General features: G+C 36.7%; 1 protein-coding gene across 4 annotated transcripts in view; it reads right to left on the bottom strand.

Annotated features, from left to right (window-relative positions):
• Positions 1 to 8,818: 8,818 nt before the first annotated feature.
• golph3a (golgi phosphoprotein 3a) overlaps positions 8,819 to 15,446 on the bottom strand; it is a 28,399-nt gene continuing 21,771 nt past the window's right edge. For all 4 annotated transcript variants that reach the window (XM_088910410.1, XM_088910413.1, XM_088910412.1 and 1 more), the window contains 2 exons: positions 13,662 to 13,776; positions 8,819 to 10,894 (listed from right to left, as the gene is read on the bottom strand). In XM_088910410.1, coding sequence (XP_088766536.1) covers positions 10,470 to 10,894; positions 13,662 to 13,776 — 540 coding nt within the window. In that variant the 3' untranslated portion in view covers positions 8,819 to 10,469. The remainder of the gene's footprint in view (positions 10,895 to 13,661; positions 13,777 to 15,446) is intronic.

The raw sequence follows: 15,446 nt of genomic DNA, 5'->3' as shown, positions 1-15,446 counted from the left end.
ACTCTTTTAGAAGTTCTCTCGAGACAGGGGTAATACCCACTGTAACATAGCTAATGCAGTGCCTTTCCATATAAATGGCAACAAAACTAAACCAAATAGTTATAAAGCAATATGTCTTATTTTGATTACTACAAGATTTTGGAAACAGTTTTTAGAACTAATGAAAGCATGGTGGCACAATGGTTAGTATTCGTGCCTCGCAGTGCTGGAGCCCTGAGTTCAGTTCCAGACCTGAGGTTCTGTCTGTGTTGAGTTTGTAAGTTCTTTCCATGTTTGCATTGATTTCCTCCATGTTCTCCATTTTTTTCAAAAAGTTCAAAGTCCATGAAATACCCTGCCTTATAGCTGTTTCTTCCTGGGATAGGCTCTATTGGAAAAAGCAATTAGAAAATGGATGGATGGAAGCAATATTAAGATAACAATATCTTAATACTATGTACAATTGTGATCTCTACTATAAAAGACCCTTATCCTACAAAGAGTTCAAAAAAGACCAGAGTAATCCCAAGTGTAAAGGGGATTGTCATGGAACAATAGATTACTGTATATTAACTAAATTTTATCAGTCCTGACCTGCAGAAGGGACCTGACTAAATTTACACACAGTCATGTCTCCAGTTCAGTGGAACGATGGTAAACAGATACATACTACTGAATAGGATGCAGGTGATAACAGTTTGGGATAGGTTTAGGAATAAAGAAACACCCACACAGGTGTGGTGGAATGAGAAAATATTCCGCAGCTTTATTGCTATTACTCTGTTACTGACAAAGGCACTTTTTTTGATAGTTGCTTTACTGTGCTAAAATCTAACAACAGACTCGAAGGCAGTGCTTAAAATATCACTCACAAATTCTGGGCATTTTTAGGGTTCCTATACTGGAATATGCAGTAGATGATGGTCACTGTGACTGGAAGCTAATGAAACAGCTTTAAACAGGTGTTCTACTACTAAAAAAAATTACTCTTATTGAAGACATTTGCAAGATATTAAAAAAACTAATTGGGAGATTTAGTGTATTAAGGTAATATTAAAAATGTGCATTTTGATCTTATAAGTTATTATAGTATAATCTTCAGTAATGCGATAGGCTGTCCCTAGACAAACACACTCTAGGCATCCTGCAACATCCTATTGTTAAAACGTCTGCTGGCAAGTTGCTTTTCATCACTATGTTGTCTAACACATTATTTTAAAATCCCATCTGTTTAACAGATGGTAAGGATCATATGACACTTCTCTCACTCTGAATTACAGTTACAGATTGGATCCTCCACTACAACTTTTCATTCTCTTCCCACAGTGTTGATGGGAAACTTTCAAATCTTTGCAAACGTTATGCTGCATTTATTACTTTTCAGAAACCAGTATTTTAGAAGAGCAGTGCTGTACTGTTCTGTTTTTGTTTTGTTCTAAGTTTGAGAAATTCAAAATTTGATTAAAATGTGTCAAAATGATTTTTAAATCCTTAGAATTGTGCAACATATTTGTATTTTACAGACTATAGTTTACCCAGGATACAAGAACTTGAAACCAAAAACAATTCTGCTACAATGCCACAAATAATATAAACATTAAAGAGCTCTAAAAACACTAACAATAAATGATACAGTAGGTATTTTTTAAAGCCTTTCTCATTGTATATACAGTACTAAAATACAATCTATAGAGTTAAATTGTTTAACCTGTTTTTAAATTTATGTTTTGGATAAAATGAAGGAAAAACAGTGTTGCTGCTCCATTAGGAATGTGCCAAGAAGTTTTGTGACTACTGCAAGCTTTTATTAATATTCAGCAGCACACTTGACACATTAGATAAAGTCCATTATGTATACCACTAGGATATTTTTATAATTAAATTATTAAAATTAGGCCTGATAAAGACAATTAATCCATAACAGGAAAATGTTCTTATACACTGAATGATTGTAATGTGAAGCACTTCATTGTCTCTCTGAAGATTTGAGGTCTCCATTTGGTCAGGTGTTTTCATGTAGATGTTTGTTGATTTATTGGACCAGCTAAAATACACAGGCAATTAACTCTTACTGAATACAACAGAACTAGTCTGCTCTAGTGATGTAAGCCTTAGTTTTTTAGAAGAAACAAATGAATTTCATCACATTTAGATGGAGAGTACGTCTTCCAAAGTCAGTCCAATGTGTTGTGCTACACTAAATAACCATGACCACCATGCAGTCGGAAATAAAGCATGGGTGTTTGTGCTGTAAAGGTAAATAATCTGAATGTAAAATTACATCATTGTGGTGGTGAAATACAGAGAGTTGCACACAGTCATATAATTACAGTAAGGCTGCTATGGTGCCAATTATATGATTTTAACATGTACTTAAGACTCTTAGCTCCTGGTCATATGCTATTTATTTTTTAGCCACCATTAGGGTCCTATCGATTAACTTCTGACCTCTCAATTCAGTGCTGTATTGTAAAGATTAATGTAAATCAGACTACTTGGATTTGACATTTTCTATTCTAGACAGATATACTGTATTTTTATTGTTTTATATATTGTAACAGCATATATTTATATTGTTACAATAAAATGATTCTTCCTATTTAATTTTACATATAGTATAAAATAGAAACCTCAAGACTTGCTTAATAAAATAGGAAATGGAAAATAAAGTGTTTGTTCAATTAAATGTGACCTTGATTGCATCTAAAGTTTAAGGGAGTTCACTACCACAGACTAAATTACACAAGAAGTGTTTCTCCTAACGTATGCATATGGTGTATGTGCACAGTGAGTTGAAGTCTGTCTCCTTATGGAGTTGACTAATTGTGTAAATGAAGTTTTTTTTTCCTTTATTTTTCAAGATGAGAAAACAACATTGGTGCCAATGGTCATATGGAAAGGTTTTGTGTTTATAAGCAAAAAAAACCTCTTGGTCTTGCCTGTGTAACCAATAAACTGACAAACTAGTAATCCTGTGGTTCTATTCTTTTTCTAGACACAGTTCTGCTTGGACTGGATAGAATATGCTTTCCAAAGCATTCCTGTGGTCTGCATGGCAAAAATTTGTGAATTGCATCAGACAATGTCTCTTTATATATGGTTTACACAGTTACAACTCCCCACCCAAAAGAAAAATGTCCACTGGATAGGAAAGAACAGCTCAGTCACTGTATTCACCTACCAAAAGAATATTGGTATATATTGGTATGAGTCTTGGAGCAATTAACGCAAGTGTATTGATGTCTGATGTGCTTTAGCTTTGAACAGACAATGTGCCCTTTTTTTCTGTGGAAAGACAGGCAACAGAATGGATGTTGCCTGTCTTTAATGTACTGCTGTTTAGAAAACTGATTCTCTTCCAGACATAGAATTGGCATCTAACTCTGAATTAGAATGGATGCAGATGTGTCCCCCGTTAAAGATTCCAGACCACCTCAATGAGTGCTTCATTCTACTCCACAGAACTGCACATTATATATATATATGTCTGCACCTTGGCTAAAATAACCACAGCTATCTTAAGTCAGTAGTTAGTGCACCCACCTGGGTACTTGATATTCAAGAGTCAATTCCCATTCAATCCAAGTTACAAACCACAGCAGTGTCTCCAAAAGGACCATAGTACTTGAACAATATTGTGGAGGGCAAGGTAAGATGACACTTGGCAGAAGTCTTGGATGTGATTCAAAACCCAACTGGAAACCAGCGTTGATGGTCCAGCAGTAATGTGTTTATGCTGTTGTCTTTTGTGCCAGTTGACACTTGTTGCTGTGTAATGGAAAATAGGAGCACTGCAGCACAGCAGCAGGAAAGTACAAAGGAAGAAGATGTTCTTGGACAATATTTAGTTTTACGATTAAAAAAAAAGTAAAACAAAAGCGAGCTCATAGGTAGATGGGATTTTCTGACAGTAATGATGTGGAACTTATCACCAGTGATAAAGTATCCACTGCTAAAGTTAACCAGCTGCGTGTATTATGCCTACAAACTAAATTTCCATTAACTTATTTTTAAGCCTTCTTTCCCAGCACAAAGCAAACACAAACCATTTGCTTATAGTGTGATGTTATATTTTCTAGCAAAGAGAGGAGAAATGACTTTTACATTCTGGCTTCATCCTTCAGACTTAATGGCTTCCTCTCTCTTTTATCTTGTGATATCTAGCACAACTATATTGTGTTGGTTATGCGCATTTATTTACATGTACAGTATGTAGAGTACTCTGCAGAATTCTGAATTAGTTTTATTCTTAGAAATATATTACAGAAATAACGCCAGGATGGGCAGCATCATGGCACAGTGGTCAGCATTGCTGTCTTGCTGTGCTGGAGCCCTGGGTTCAATACAGGACCTGGAGTGGTATCTGTGTGCAGTTTGTGTGGGTTTCCTCTGGGTGCTCCTGTTTCCTCCCATAGTCTAAAGACATACTGATGGGTGACATGTCTTCTGGGAAACTGGCCCTAGTGTATGTGTGTTGTGTCAATATCTACCCTGTGATAGACTGGCATCCTGTCCAGGGTGTATTCTGCCTTGTTCCTGTTGCTTGCTGGGATAGGTTCTGGCTCCCCCATGACCCTGTATAGAATAAAGCAGTTAGAAAATGATTGGGGGGATCTATTTGTTTGCCAGTGGTGATAATGATCTTAGTTTTTCTACAAAGTCATTTTGTGAAAGTACAGTAGCAAGTGCACAGCTTGGCACAACTGTGCTTTAGCCCTTTGCAGAAGATATGGTTCATACCCCCAAAAAAAGGCACGCTTGCAAAAACTTATTCTGCACTAGTATAAACTGGCTGGTACTGAAACTCCTAAGCTTAATAGGTACCATTGTCCTCAATGCTTCATTATCACAAGCCTCACAAACATTTTTAAAGCTTATGTCTTTACCCAGTGAACAACCTGAATTGCTTAAACAGTTGTCTGGACTCATGTTATTCTGTATCATGTATCAATTACAATCCTCTAAAATAATCAGGATATTGTATAGCACTTTATTTGGCCATGGCAAAATTGTCAACTGCCTATTAAAACAGTCATTTTCTGCATGCTCAAGAGTGCACCTGACTGACCAAGATGTGGGCAGATTCACTACTGAATGTTATCACTGTTGTCTGAGCAAACAGAACATTTTATCTAAACATCTACAAAAACAAGGCACAGCAACGCCAGGAATTAGGACACAGTTTCAACAGACATGACAAGGACTGGCAATTTTTCTTTGCCTACTACATACATACAAACAATATTTTTAAACAGACTTTCTTATAGAAAGAAATTAACCTCAAAGAAATTGTAATACAGCACAATGAGGCATGAATAAGCATATCTAAAAAGGGATTCTGATTTTTATTTTTTTAACAGTGATGACATAATACTTGATGACAATTAATCACCAGTTCTAACATTTAGTTTAAATTCTATAGGAATGAAAGAGATGTGGCCTGTCTCATGTCTGATCTAGATGGTCTTTTTCATATCAAGTGAAAACACCATATACTCAAATTTTCAAAATCTGTATATCCATGATACAGTCAAGTTGCTACATTTGAATAGTTTTCTACTAAATGTAATAAAACATACTGGAATTTGAATGTGTGTTAGATTAGCTTTATTTTAAAACTGATTTTACCGGATAGAAATTCTGTGATCAAACTTTTTCCATGAGACATGTAAGGCAAGACAGCTGTGGAAAATATGATTTTTATTGATATGAGCTCAAAGCCTCTTATCTCGACTGTTTTTCCTCTATTTCCTCCGCACAATTCAGTTCAATAAAGACATGGATGTGTGTTCTTTTTCTGTAAACAACTGGTAAGTGCGATTATTCAAATTATTAAAAGCAATCTTGTTTGGACATGAATTCATCTATGCTCTGGTTCTGCATTAGAATAGTGAATTTTATGGCTACAGTGGCTATCAAAATTATTCACCCTCCTTGGACTTTTTCACATTTTACTGTGTTACCATATAGAATCGCAAGGTATTAATTTGGGATTTTTTCCAATTGACCAACACATAACACTCTATAATGTCAAACTGAAATAAAAATTCAGATCCTCCGAAATGTATTATAAATATAAAACAGAAAGTAAGTGATAGCATGAGTCTTCATCCCCTTTTACTATGACCCACCAAAATAGGCTCTGCTGAAACCAAATGTCTTTAGAAGTCACATACTTTGTTGGATAGAGTCCACCTGTGTGCAATTAGGGTGTTTCACATGAGCTCAGGAGTTCACTGGAGGTTCCACAGTTGGTAAGCACAAATCCCAACAGAACTACATCATGAAGACAATCCAACTTTCAAAGTAAATCTGGGATAGGGTTATTGAAAAGCACCAATCAGAGGAAGGGGATAAGAACATTTTGAAGCACCAAAGCACAGTAAAGTCCATTATAAAGAAATGTAGAAAATATGGCACAACTGAAGTTGTGAAGAACAAGGTGTTCTCCGAAACTAAGAATCCAGGCAAGAAGTCAGGGAGGCCGCCAAGAGGCCAGTGACTACTGTAAAGGAATTAGTCTTCCATGGCTGAGATGGAGAAAGTGCATTTGACATTTGCCTGGGTGCTTCACAAATTTCAGCTTCATGGGAGAGAGACAAAAACCTCTCATTGACTATGCTTTGCCAGAAGGCATGCAGGAAATTCTGCAACCAAATTGAAGAGTCTATTGTCTTTTTTGGCCTTAATCTTTTTGGCCTCAACGGTAAGCGTTATGTTTGGCACAAATGCATCAAAGAACATAATCCTGAGATCACCATCTGGGAAACATGGTGGTGGCAGGATCATGATATAGGGATGCTTCGCTGCAACAGGGCCTGGAAGACTTGTGAAGATAGAAGGAAAAAATAGATGCAGCAGAGGACAGAGAAATCCACTGTCCTGGGGTGGCCCAGTCAAAGCCCAGGCCTCAATTCAACAAGAATCTGTGGCAGGAGTTGAAAATTGCTGTTCACCTATGTTTCCCATTCAATGTGAGGTTGTTTGAGCAATTTTGGAAAGACGAAGGGGCAAAAATTGCAGTGACCAAATGTGCAATTTGTGCAATGTGCAATTTGGTAAAAACGTATCTAAAAAGACACATAGCTGTAATTTCAGCCAAATGTGTTTCTACCAAATGTTGACTCAAAGGGGGGTGAAAACATAAGCAACTAGTTATTTTGCATTTTATAATTAAGAAGGATCTGTAGAATTTTGTCTTCACATTCACACTTTACAGCATATTCTGTTAATTAATGGCAAAAACTCCCAGTTAAATACATTATGATTCCATATCAAAACAATAAAATGTAAAACAGTCCGGGGGGATGAATACTCTCACTGTAGAAGTCAGTTGTCAGTGGTGTGCACTATTGTACTACAATTATTACAATATCATAACACCAACAAAACCATTTACATAATTTCTGTTTATTAAGACTTGGTTGTATTTGTGTAATTGTTTGCATTCTCATGCTCCTTTTGTAACGATAAAGAAAATAATAATAAAAATAATAATAACCATTATAATAATTGTTATAATAATAATTATTAATAACAACATTATAATATAGTGCTTTTCTGGGCACTTCACGGATAGGAAATTTGGCTAGGATGCTGGGTTAACATCCCTACTCTTTTTTCGAGAAACGCACTGGGATTTTCAATGACCACAGAGTCAGGACCACAGTTTTACACCTCAACCGAAGAACGGCGTGTTTTTACAGTATAGTGTCCCTATCTCTATACTGGGGCATTAGGACCCACACAGACTTCCCCCTACTGGCCCACTAATACCACTTTCAGGGGAACCTTATTTTTTCCCAGGTCTCCCGTTCAGGTACTGACCAGGCTCACACCTGCTTAGCTTCAGTGGGTCGTCTGCTGCGAGTCGCAGGGTGATATGGCAGCTGGCCATGTCACAAAAATTGTCCGAAGAGCACGCAAGTTGCCTGTAGTAGGCTCTGTCATCCCCTCTTGTGATGTCATGCACAGGACTACATCCTAAAACAACTCTGAGAGATGCACTTGACATCAACACAAAGAACAAAAAAGAAGAAAGAACTGGAGAGAAAATGCATGCAGCATCTTGAGAGTGACATTAATCAAGACAATGGCAAACTTGCCACAAGCAACTTGAAGGCTCCCCCTCCATATATTGGACATGGTTTTATCCCCATTATTAAAAATGAAGCAACAGAAGCAAGTGGTACAGGATAAGAACATGGTTTGCTGTAATATAAAATATTAAGTTTCATGACTTAATATTGCTTTAAGCTCTAATTGGTTACAGGTGAGACGGATGAATGGTCTCTAAATAAAAGTAGAGAAACTACAGATACCTACATTTGAGAACACGTTTGCACCACCTAAAAGCCTTTTCAAGTAGCTAAAAATTGTGACCTTGAAGAACATCTGTGCTGTTTCATTGTCCCTGACCATGTTCTCTATAGGATTATGATAGCATCGCAATAGCCTTTCGCTGAAAACAGTTGCAGCATGAACACAACTCTTTAAGGAAATCATGTTTTCTTCCTTATAATTGAACTACCATCATAGAGGCCTACTGGGATAGTAAAGTTTACCAGAAATCCATTAGGAACTACATAGCATTTGTATAGATTTACCATCTTTCTTCAACACCAAAAGTGGTGTTGATTTGATTTGATTTAAGTAACAAAATCTTCATGTTCATTGAACAAAATGCTCATTGAACTCACAATTCCATCCATTGATTACTTAACCCCCCCACATCATCTTTCTAACACTCAATACAATGATTACAAAATGGAAATAGACATATCCTCACGCAGCATTACAGACTGCTATTGTAATTAAATGAAGACATACACTTGGTCTATTTCAGGCACTTTCAAGATCTTAGTTTATTGTATGGTAAAAAGCAAGTATACAGATTAGGGATCCCTTTAATTTCAAGCCTACAGTTATACATTACCTAGTATTTTTACTCCAAGAGTATATTAACAAAACATAGTCAGATACCTGTAAACCCCTGTCATGAATAAGCTATCATACCAAAATCAGTGTTGAGTTATCTCCCCAATGTATTGTATACATCAAGTGAAGATAAACTACTGTAAAGCAAGCCATAATTAGAGGTAACAGTTAAAAAAAAAAAGATTTTGCACAATGTAGTAACAAAATGAATACAAAATGAGTAAAAATCAGCATCTGGAGTAAGGAAATTTGAGTCTTGAAATTAAAAAAAATCATGCAACATGAAATAAGCATGGGATATGAACATTTTCAGTCAAAGACTATCTTATCATTTGTGTCACAGAAGGGAAGGTTCCACTCACGCTTAGGATACAAATTGGTCAAAGGCTTCCTTTACACAGTCATGTTAACAAAATATCACAACCATTCCAAACAGCACAGAGGGGGAGATAAAAAATCTAGTCGTCACTGGGTGGAGTGCCTGTTAAGAAGATCTCAACACTACACCAGAATGACGCATGCTGTTAAAGCCCCAGTGTCCACTGTAAGTGAGAGGTTTACACAAAACTCTGGGTCAGGTGTGTTCTTGTCCGAAAAACTGGGTAATAAGACAGGGTGTTTATTCTACAAGAAAGTATTTACAGAATACAGTGGAATGTGCTCCACCCCAGGAATGCTCAACTCAAATAGTGATGTTCAGTCAACTGGCAGCTGGGTTGGCTGTTTTTGTTTGTTCAGTTATTTAAAAGGTTATAAAAATAAACAAGATTATAGATCTGAACAGTACAACAGACAAACACAAAGCAGAAACCTTCCTTATACACCAAAGCAAAATCACATATCAATGGATCTCTTATAGCATTCATTGGTAAATCAAATTTCAGGGAACATAAATATAAGACAGGGAAATGTGGCTCGACAAAAATCGAAAAAAGGAGCAAAATATTTGTCCTCAACTAGTGTTTCGTTCTGGTTTAGGCAGAAACTCAGCTGTCTGCCTGGTGAACAGTCAGACTAAATTTTCCTGCTATACACTGGGGCAACCGTACAAACTGCTGACAGCTAGACCCTGTAGAAAGCATGTTGAAACTTACAAGAGGTGCTGTGTTTAGTTTTAATTCTGCCACAAGTCTTCAGTACAGGGCATTGAAATGTCACAGTGGATTACCTTGAACTGTACAATGCACAACTGTAAAGAAAATGGCTGTTCAGAAACGTGGAAAGGCCTCAGTCATGTACCAGGCTAAAAGTGAAATCTTTCTTAACAGTCCCCTCCAGTTTGAAATATTCCGAAGAGATCACCCACAGAGTGGATCTATAACCAGACTGATTTTTTTAACATTATTTTTAAAAGTCCTGTTTGCACAGGAGTAACGTGAGCATTTAGATGTTGAGATCTCACAGCGAACTAGGAGGGCAAGGAAGGGATTATCTACAAGCAAAGAAAATATTAAAGAATGATACATGTCTCAGGGTCAAAGCCCAGTTATAACGCAGAGGAAACTACATGACATAGCAACATTTGAACAAGATTACCAGTCCACTGTGAGAACTCATTTCGTAAAGGCAGCCACCACTGCCCAGAGGACCTCGTTTGTGTTGGTCTTCATACTTTCGACTTCCGGGTCCAAGTCCAACAGCTGTCGTACTCTTTTCATGGCCAGGTCGTACTGGTCATCCAAAAGCGGGGCAAAAGCGTTCTCCAACACGTCAGAGGAATGGGCTAAGAAAATAAGGGCCAGTAAGCGCTTGTCCATGCGGTGGGGGTCGTTCACCCACTTCTCCAGCACGGCTTCCTGTACTTTCTTAATGAGGCGCTGCTTGATGTTGTTGTTGGTCAGGGGGTGTGTCGTCATGTCGAAAAGCAGGAAGTTCTGTTTCTCAGTTGTGAGCACTCCTTTTTCCACCAGGTTTTTGGCTAAGCGCTCCCGTACGTTCCTTAGCTGATAGTGCAGTTTTAGAGGGTTCCACGTCTCACCTGCAGAATAAAACAAACGATGAGTAGAGGAGAGTAGAAAAGGAATGACTATTTTGATATTAATGAAACCGCCATTATCTGTTCATGAAGTTGAAAGGGTGCTTGAGGTTTACTGAATTTATTTTGACATCTTGTATTAAGTAGAAAGGTTTTTTGACAAAATGTAGAATTGCTGGTTATTTTAGTATTTTATACCGAACTTGAAATTGGCAATTGTTTGCAGTTTGGCTTGGGCATTAAGTCCTATACTGTACATGAGGAAAGAACGAGGTCCTACAGAGCCACTCAGGAGCCCAAACATTCGAATAATCTGAATTTATAAGGGTTAACAACACATAAAACACCACTATAATTAACGTCTGTTCACAGGCAAAGTTGGAAAATGGTCTGCAACAGGTTTGTCAGCATAAGAATAAAACTGCATCTTGTTCTATGGGTTTTGATTTACTTTGGACAGACAGATTAATGGTGGATTATCAACAGACTACTTTAACAGATGGCAGTCTACTCATCAAGACTCTTAGGATAATCACACAAGCTATACTTAAGAAAATTGTCCCCAGACTCTGATAAAACTCACTGAATTAGAAGCAATGTTTTCTTCACCATAAATGACTAAAGAAGGTGAACATATTCCATAGGCTAACAAATAGATACACGATTTCAAAAGCTACAGGGCCCAGTAAACCCATTTCTCAATTCTTGTTGTGGTCTATGTTGTGTAGGGAAGGTCATTTATCCCTTTTTCAGATGAAGATAAGTTCAAACTGAAAACAAACTATTCTTATGTTTGGTCATTCAATATTAAGAAAATGCAGCAAAGACTCAAAACTGTGGGAATAAATGCAAATAATAGGAAACCTACAGTAATGTGGCAGATATTCAATATGCATTTCTGTTTTCTTGAATAAAACAAGCCTGTACATTCCAAGCTCTGGAAGGATTTCTTATACGTCAATGTGGCTTGTCTAAGCTCACTGAAGCAGGTGCCAGTTAATACAAGTTACAAGACCCAATACCAAGACTGTAAAGCGAAGATGTCATCCAAGCTGAGAAATGCTGATCATGAGATGGCACAAAAAGCCTTTCTTTTTTTTTCCAAGGCTGTTGATTATGAAGCACAGTAATCCTTTGTCAAGAACCCAAGAAAAATTTTGCACAATCAATTGCACACCAAATATTATCATTGCAGGTTGGATACAATACTTTTTTGTAAAAGGGCCACTATCTCTATGAGCTACAGTCAGAGTAATGAATTCCAAATGACCATAGTGATGTGTTTAAAAGCAGAAAGCTCTTTGAATTCATTTCCCTTACATAACCTTTTACATCTGCTCTGGGCCTAATCATTTTTGAGATTTTCCTGCATTCTTCAGTAATCTTTCAAGCTCCACTTTCCTGCTGTTTAAGAGGTACTTTAACCCTATCACTGTGGACAATAACTACACATTTAGAACAAGTCCCACTGTTTAGTACAAACACTGATCCTCTCTTTTTAAACAACTTTTATTTAGCACGGTTGTAGGGGTTTCTCTACAGATACAGTGTACTGACATGCATTTTGTTTACCCTCCCTGGGAAGTGATTGTAAACTAAATCACATACATTTAGAGATTGACCTGATGGAGCAGATGAGACTTTGTATGCTTTTTACAGTTTGAACTTAATTTAAGCTGAAAGAATGAGCTTTTATTGGACTTACCAACAGAACCCTTCTTCTCATGGAAATAATGTCACACAAAAACCTCTTCCAGTTAATAATTCTTTGGGGGGATATATTAACAGTTCCAAAATGGGTTGCAGAATACATTCTGCAATGTATAATTAAGTCCAAATAAGAAATGTTGAAAAGTAAATGCGCTAATTGTTTCCAGGCTAACAATTTAATTGCATCTGAGGGTAAAAAATACAGCAACCTGTTTTGATACAACCTGGTGAAACAGCACCATCAAGTAAAAAAAGGTGAATAATTAAAGTGTAATATTAATTCAGCCCAAGGAATGCCCCAATCCCCAAACATCAGATAACTACAAAGATACAGACACAGACATGAAAAACCAATTTAATGTAGAATAAACGTAAAAAAAAAAAAACACACATCACAATAAGGTTCTAAACAACACTGTTCCAGTGCATCTTTATATATACAAACAAATAGATTTATTGCATTAACTTAAAAATTGAGTAAGTGGGCGAGTGCTTGTAACCTGGTCGCACCAAATCTAAGAAGTTAAACCAGGCTGGGCCTGGATAGCACTGGGATACGAAACTTCCAAGGAAATCCAGAAACACAGGACTCTCTCTTCTGGAATACAATTTAGAAACCAGTGCTCTAGTAGAGTGTGATCCTCTGAAAAGATGTACAGCTGAGGTCCTGACTACTTGATCATAAAGGATCTCTTGACGGTGTCTGAAAAATTAGGGGTGTTAGCACTGGTGTACTGCAATTCTTATTACATTCACTTATCCAAACTGTAGCAAAGGTTTAGACCAATAACTGCATTCACAGGTTCCCAATTTCTGAAATGCGTCAAAGTACTGTACTATAGTTTGCATCAGTGCAACCTAAAACTCTGGATAACCATAAAGTTCTTAAAAGTAAGAGCCTATGAAGACATGGCTGAAATTGTGCTTCAGTCCATCTAGTGGAATTCATGCAGATGAACTCAAATTAGGAACAGGACAACACTTAAAACTGTATAACTGTGTGTGGCAGAGATGGTTTCTCTGAACATTGTAGACAAGCAGGAAGAGAAAATCCACTTACCACTTAGCAGTTCAATCCAGCTTTGTACTGTTTCAGGCGGCTGAGTTTCTTTAATGTGTTTCAAAGCTTCATCCAGCAAGACATCCCCAGTCTGCGCATCAGACTTACAAATCACCTAGCAACATCAAAGACTAACCTTAGATTTTACAAAAGACAAAATGATTTAAAAAAACGTATTTGGATGCCTTTAATGTTTTATGCATTTAATTAACACAGGTCACAAAGGGCACAGACTGGTAAAAGCAGGCTAGTATAACAATGCTTGCATGAATAATGTAGTTAATGTGAAAGAACTATATTTTATATCCAGCAGTACGATCCAGTTCAACTGTCCCAAACCTACTGTAAGTCTTTCTGTCAGAATTTATAACAAATTATTCACAATTGCCTGTAATTCTTTTGGTCTTGAGAGAGGAAAGGTCATAACTAGCTCTTTTGATGACAAGCAGTCCTTTGGTCTATCTCTACCACAAGGCAAACATTTTTTTTTGGTATTCCCAGAAATTAAGGGCACAAATCAAACGTAACTAAAAAGATACTGCGTTATGTGTACCAAAGCCGTCAAAAATGCTGAGAACCCAGCTACAAGACAGACAATTAAATCACGATGTTAGGACAATACAAACAGCACTGTCCCACATCTTTAAATTACTAACTGCTGTAAAGTTTGTTCCACGTAGTTTACAACTCATATTAACATAGTTACAAAAAAACTGAGCTTGTTATTATATGAGCTTATATACGAACACACAATTTAAACAGATCCTGCGTGAAAGCAGAGGGTCAGTCCTGTTATATCACATTTTTCTGACCAAACAGATCAGTGCAGAGAAGTATATGCTCAAAATAAAGTACAATTATTCTAAGCAAGGTTAGCATCTTATTTTCAATTTGTGAAGCAAATCGCTTAAAACAAGGGCGGTCAAACTCTAAGTAAAGCTAGAAAACTTGTGCTAAACAAGAGGTTAAAACTCTTAGAACAATTAACAACTTCACAGTGTTTTTTAGAAAATTCCAGTGCTCATTTTAAATCCATTAAAACATCTCCACTCCAAAAACAAAAGTGCACATTCTGAAGGTAGCAAGAAATCCCACAGACAAAAATAGTGGAACACTGTAAAAATAAATGCATATAATTAAATGTGTCTGGTCCCATTAAATCTACTGGGAAAAAAACATGATGAAATAGGTATGGTGTGTAAATGATAAACAACAGTGGCAGACTGATTTGGCATGGCAGAGAATGTAATATGATCTTCACACATGAAACCAAGTGATATTACCAGGACTAAAGAAATATTAGTTCTGTGCATGATTAAAAAATGTTCACATTAAGGAATTTAATCCCTAGATTTTCACCCCTCTTATAAAATTAGTGTAAACATACACAACCTGGCTCTATAAACCTAGGTGCTTGCTCCCTCTTGTGGTGGAGAGTTATTTTCAAGGGGTATGAAAAACATACATGAATATATTTGGTGCACATTCCTTGTTTTACTTATTATAAAATTATCAATAACTGTATCACTCTCCCCTCAATGTCAAATTTTAAAAAATTAACATTTTTATTATAAAGTATATAATTATACTTTCACAACAGCATTTAACTCTGAAGCTGAAAAATGAGCATGCATTTAACTTGCCTATCGTAAAAAAGGTGCAGTTCTTCAAGTATTAAAAACATATTTTCAAAACACAATTTTAGTAAATTGGTACATTTTGATAACTATTCCCAGGGTTGCTGTATTGAATTCCTGCTGTATTAAACTGTTAAAAAGGATCAAG

The sequence above is a fragment of the Atractosteus spatula genome, chromosome 3, assembly GCF_055471065.1.
Source record: "Atractosteus spatula isolate fAtrSpa1 chromosome 3, fAtrSpa1.hap1, whole genome shotgun sequence".
NCBI lineage: Eukaryota > Metazoa > Chordata > Actinopteri > Semionotiformes > Lepisosteidae > Atractosteus > Atractosteus spatula.
This window is presented reverse-complemented; position numbering and strand designations above follow the sequence as displayed.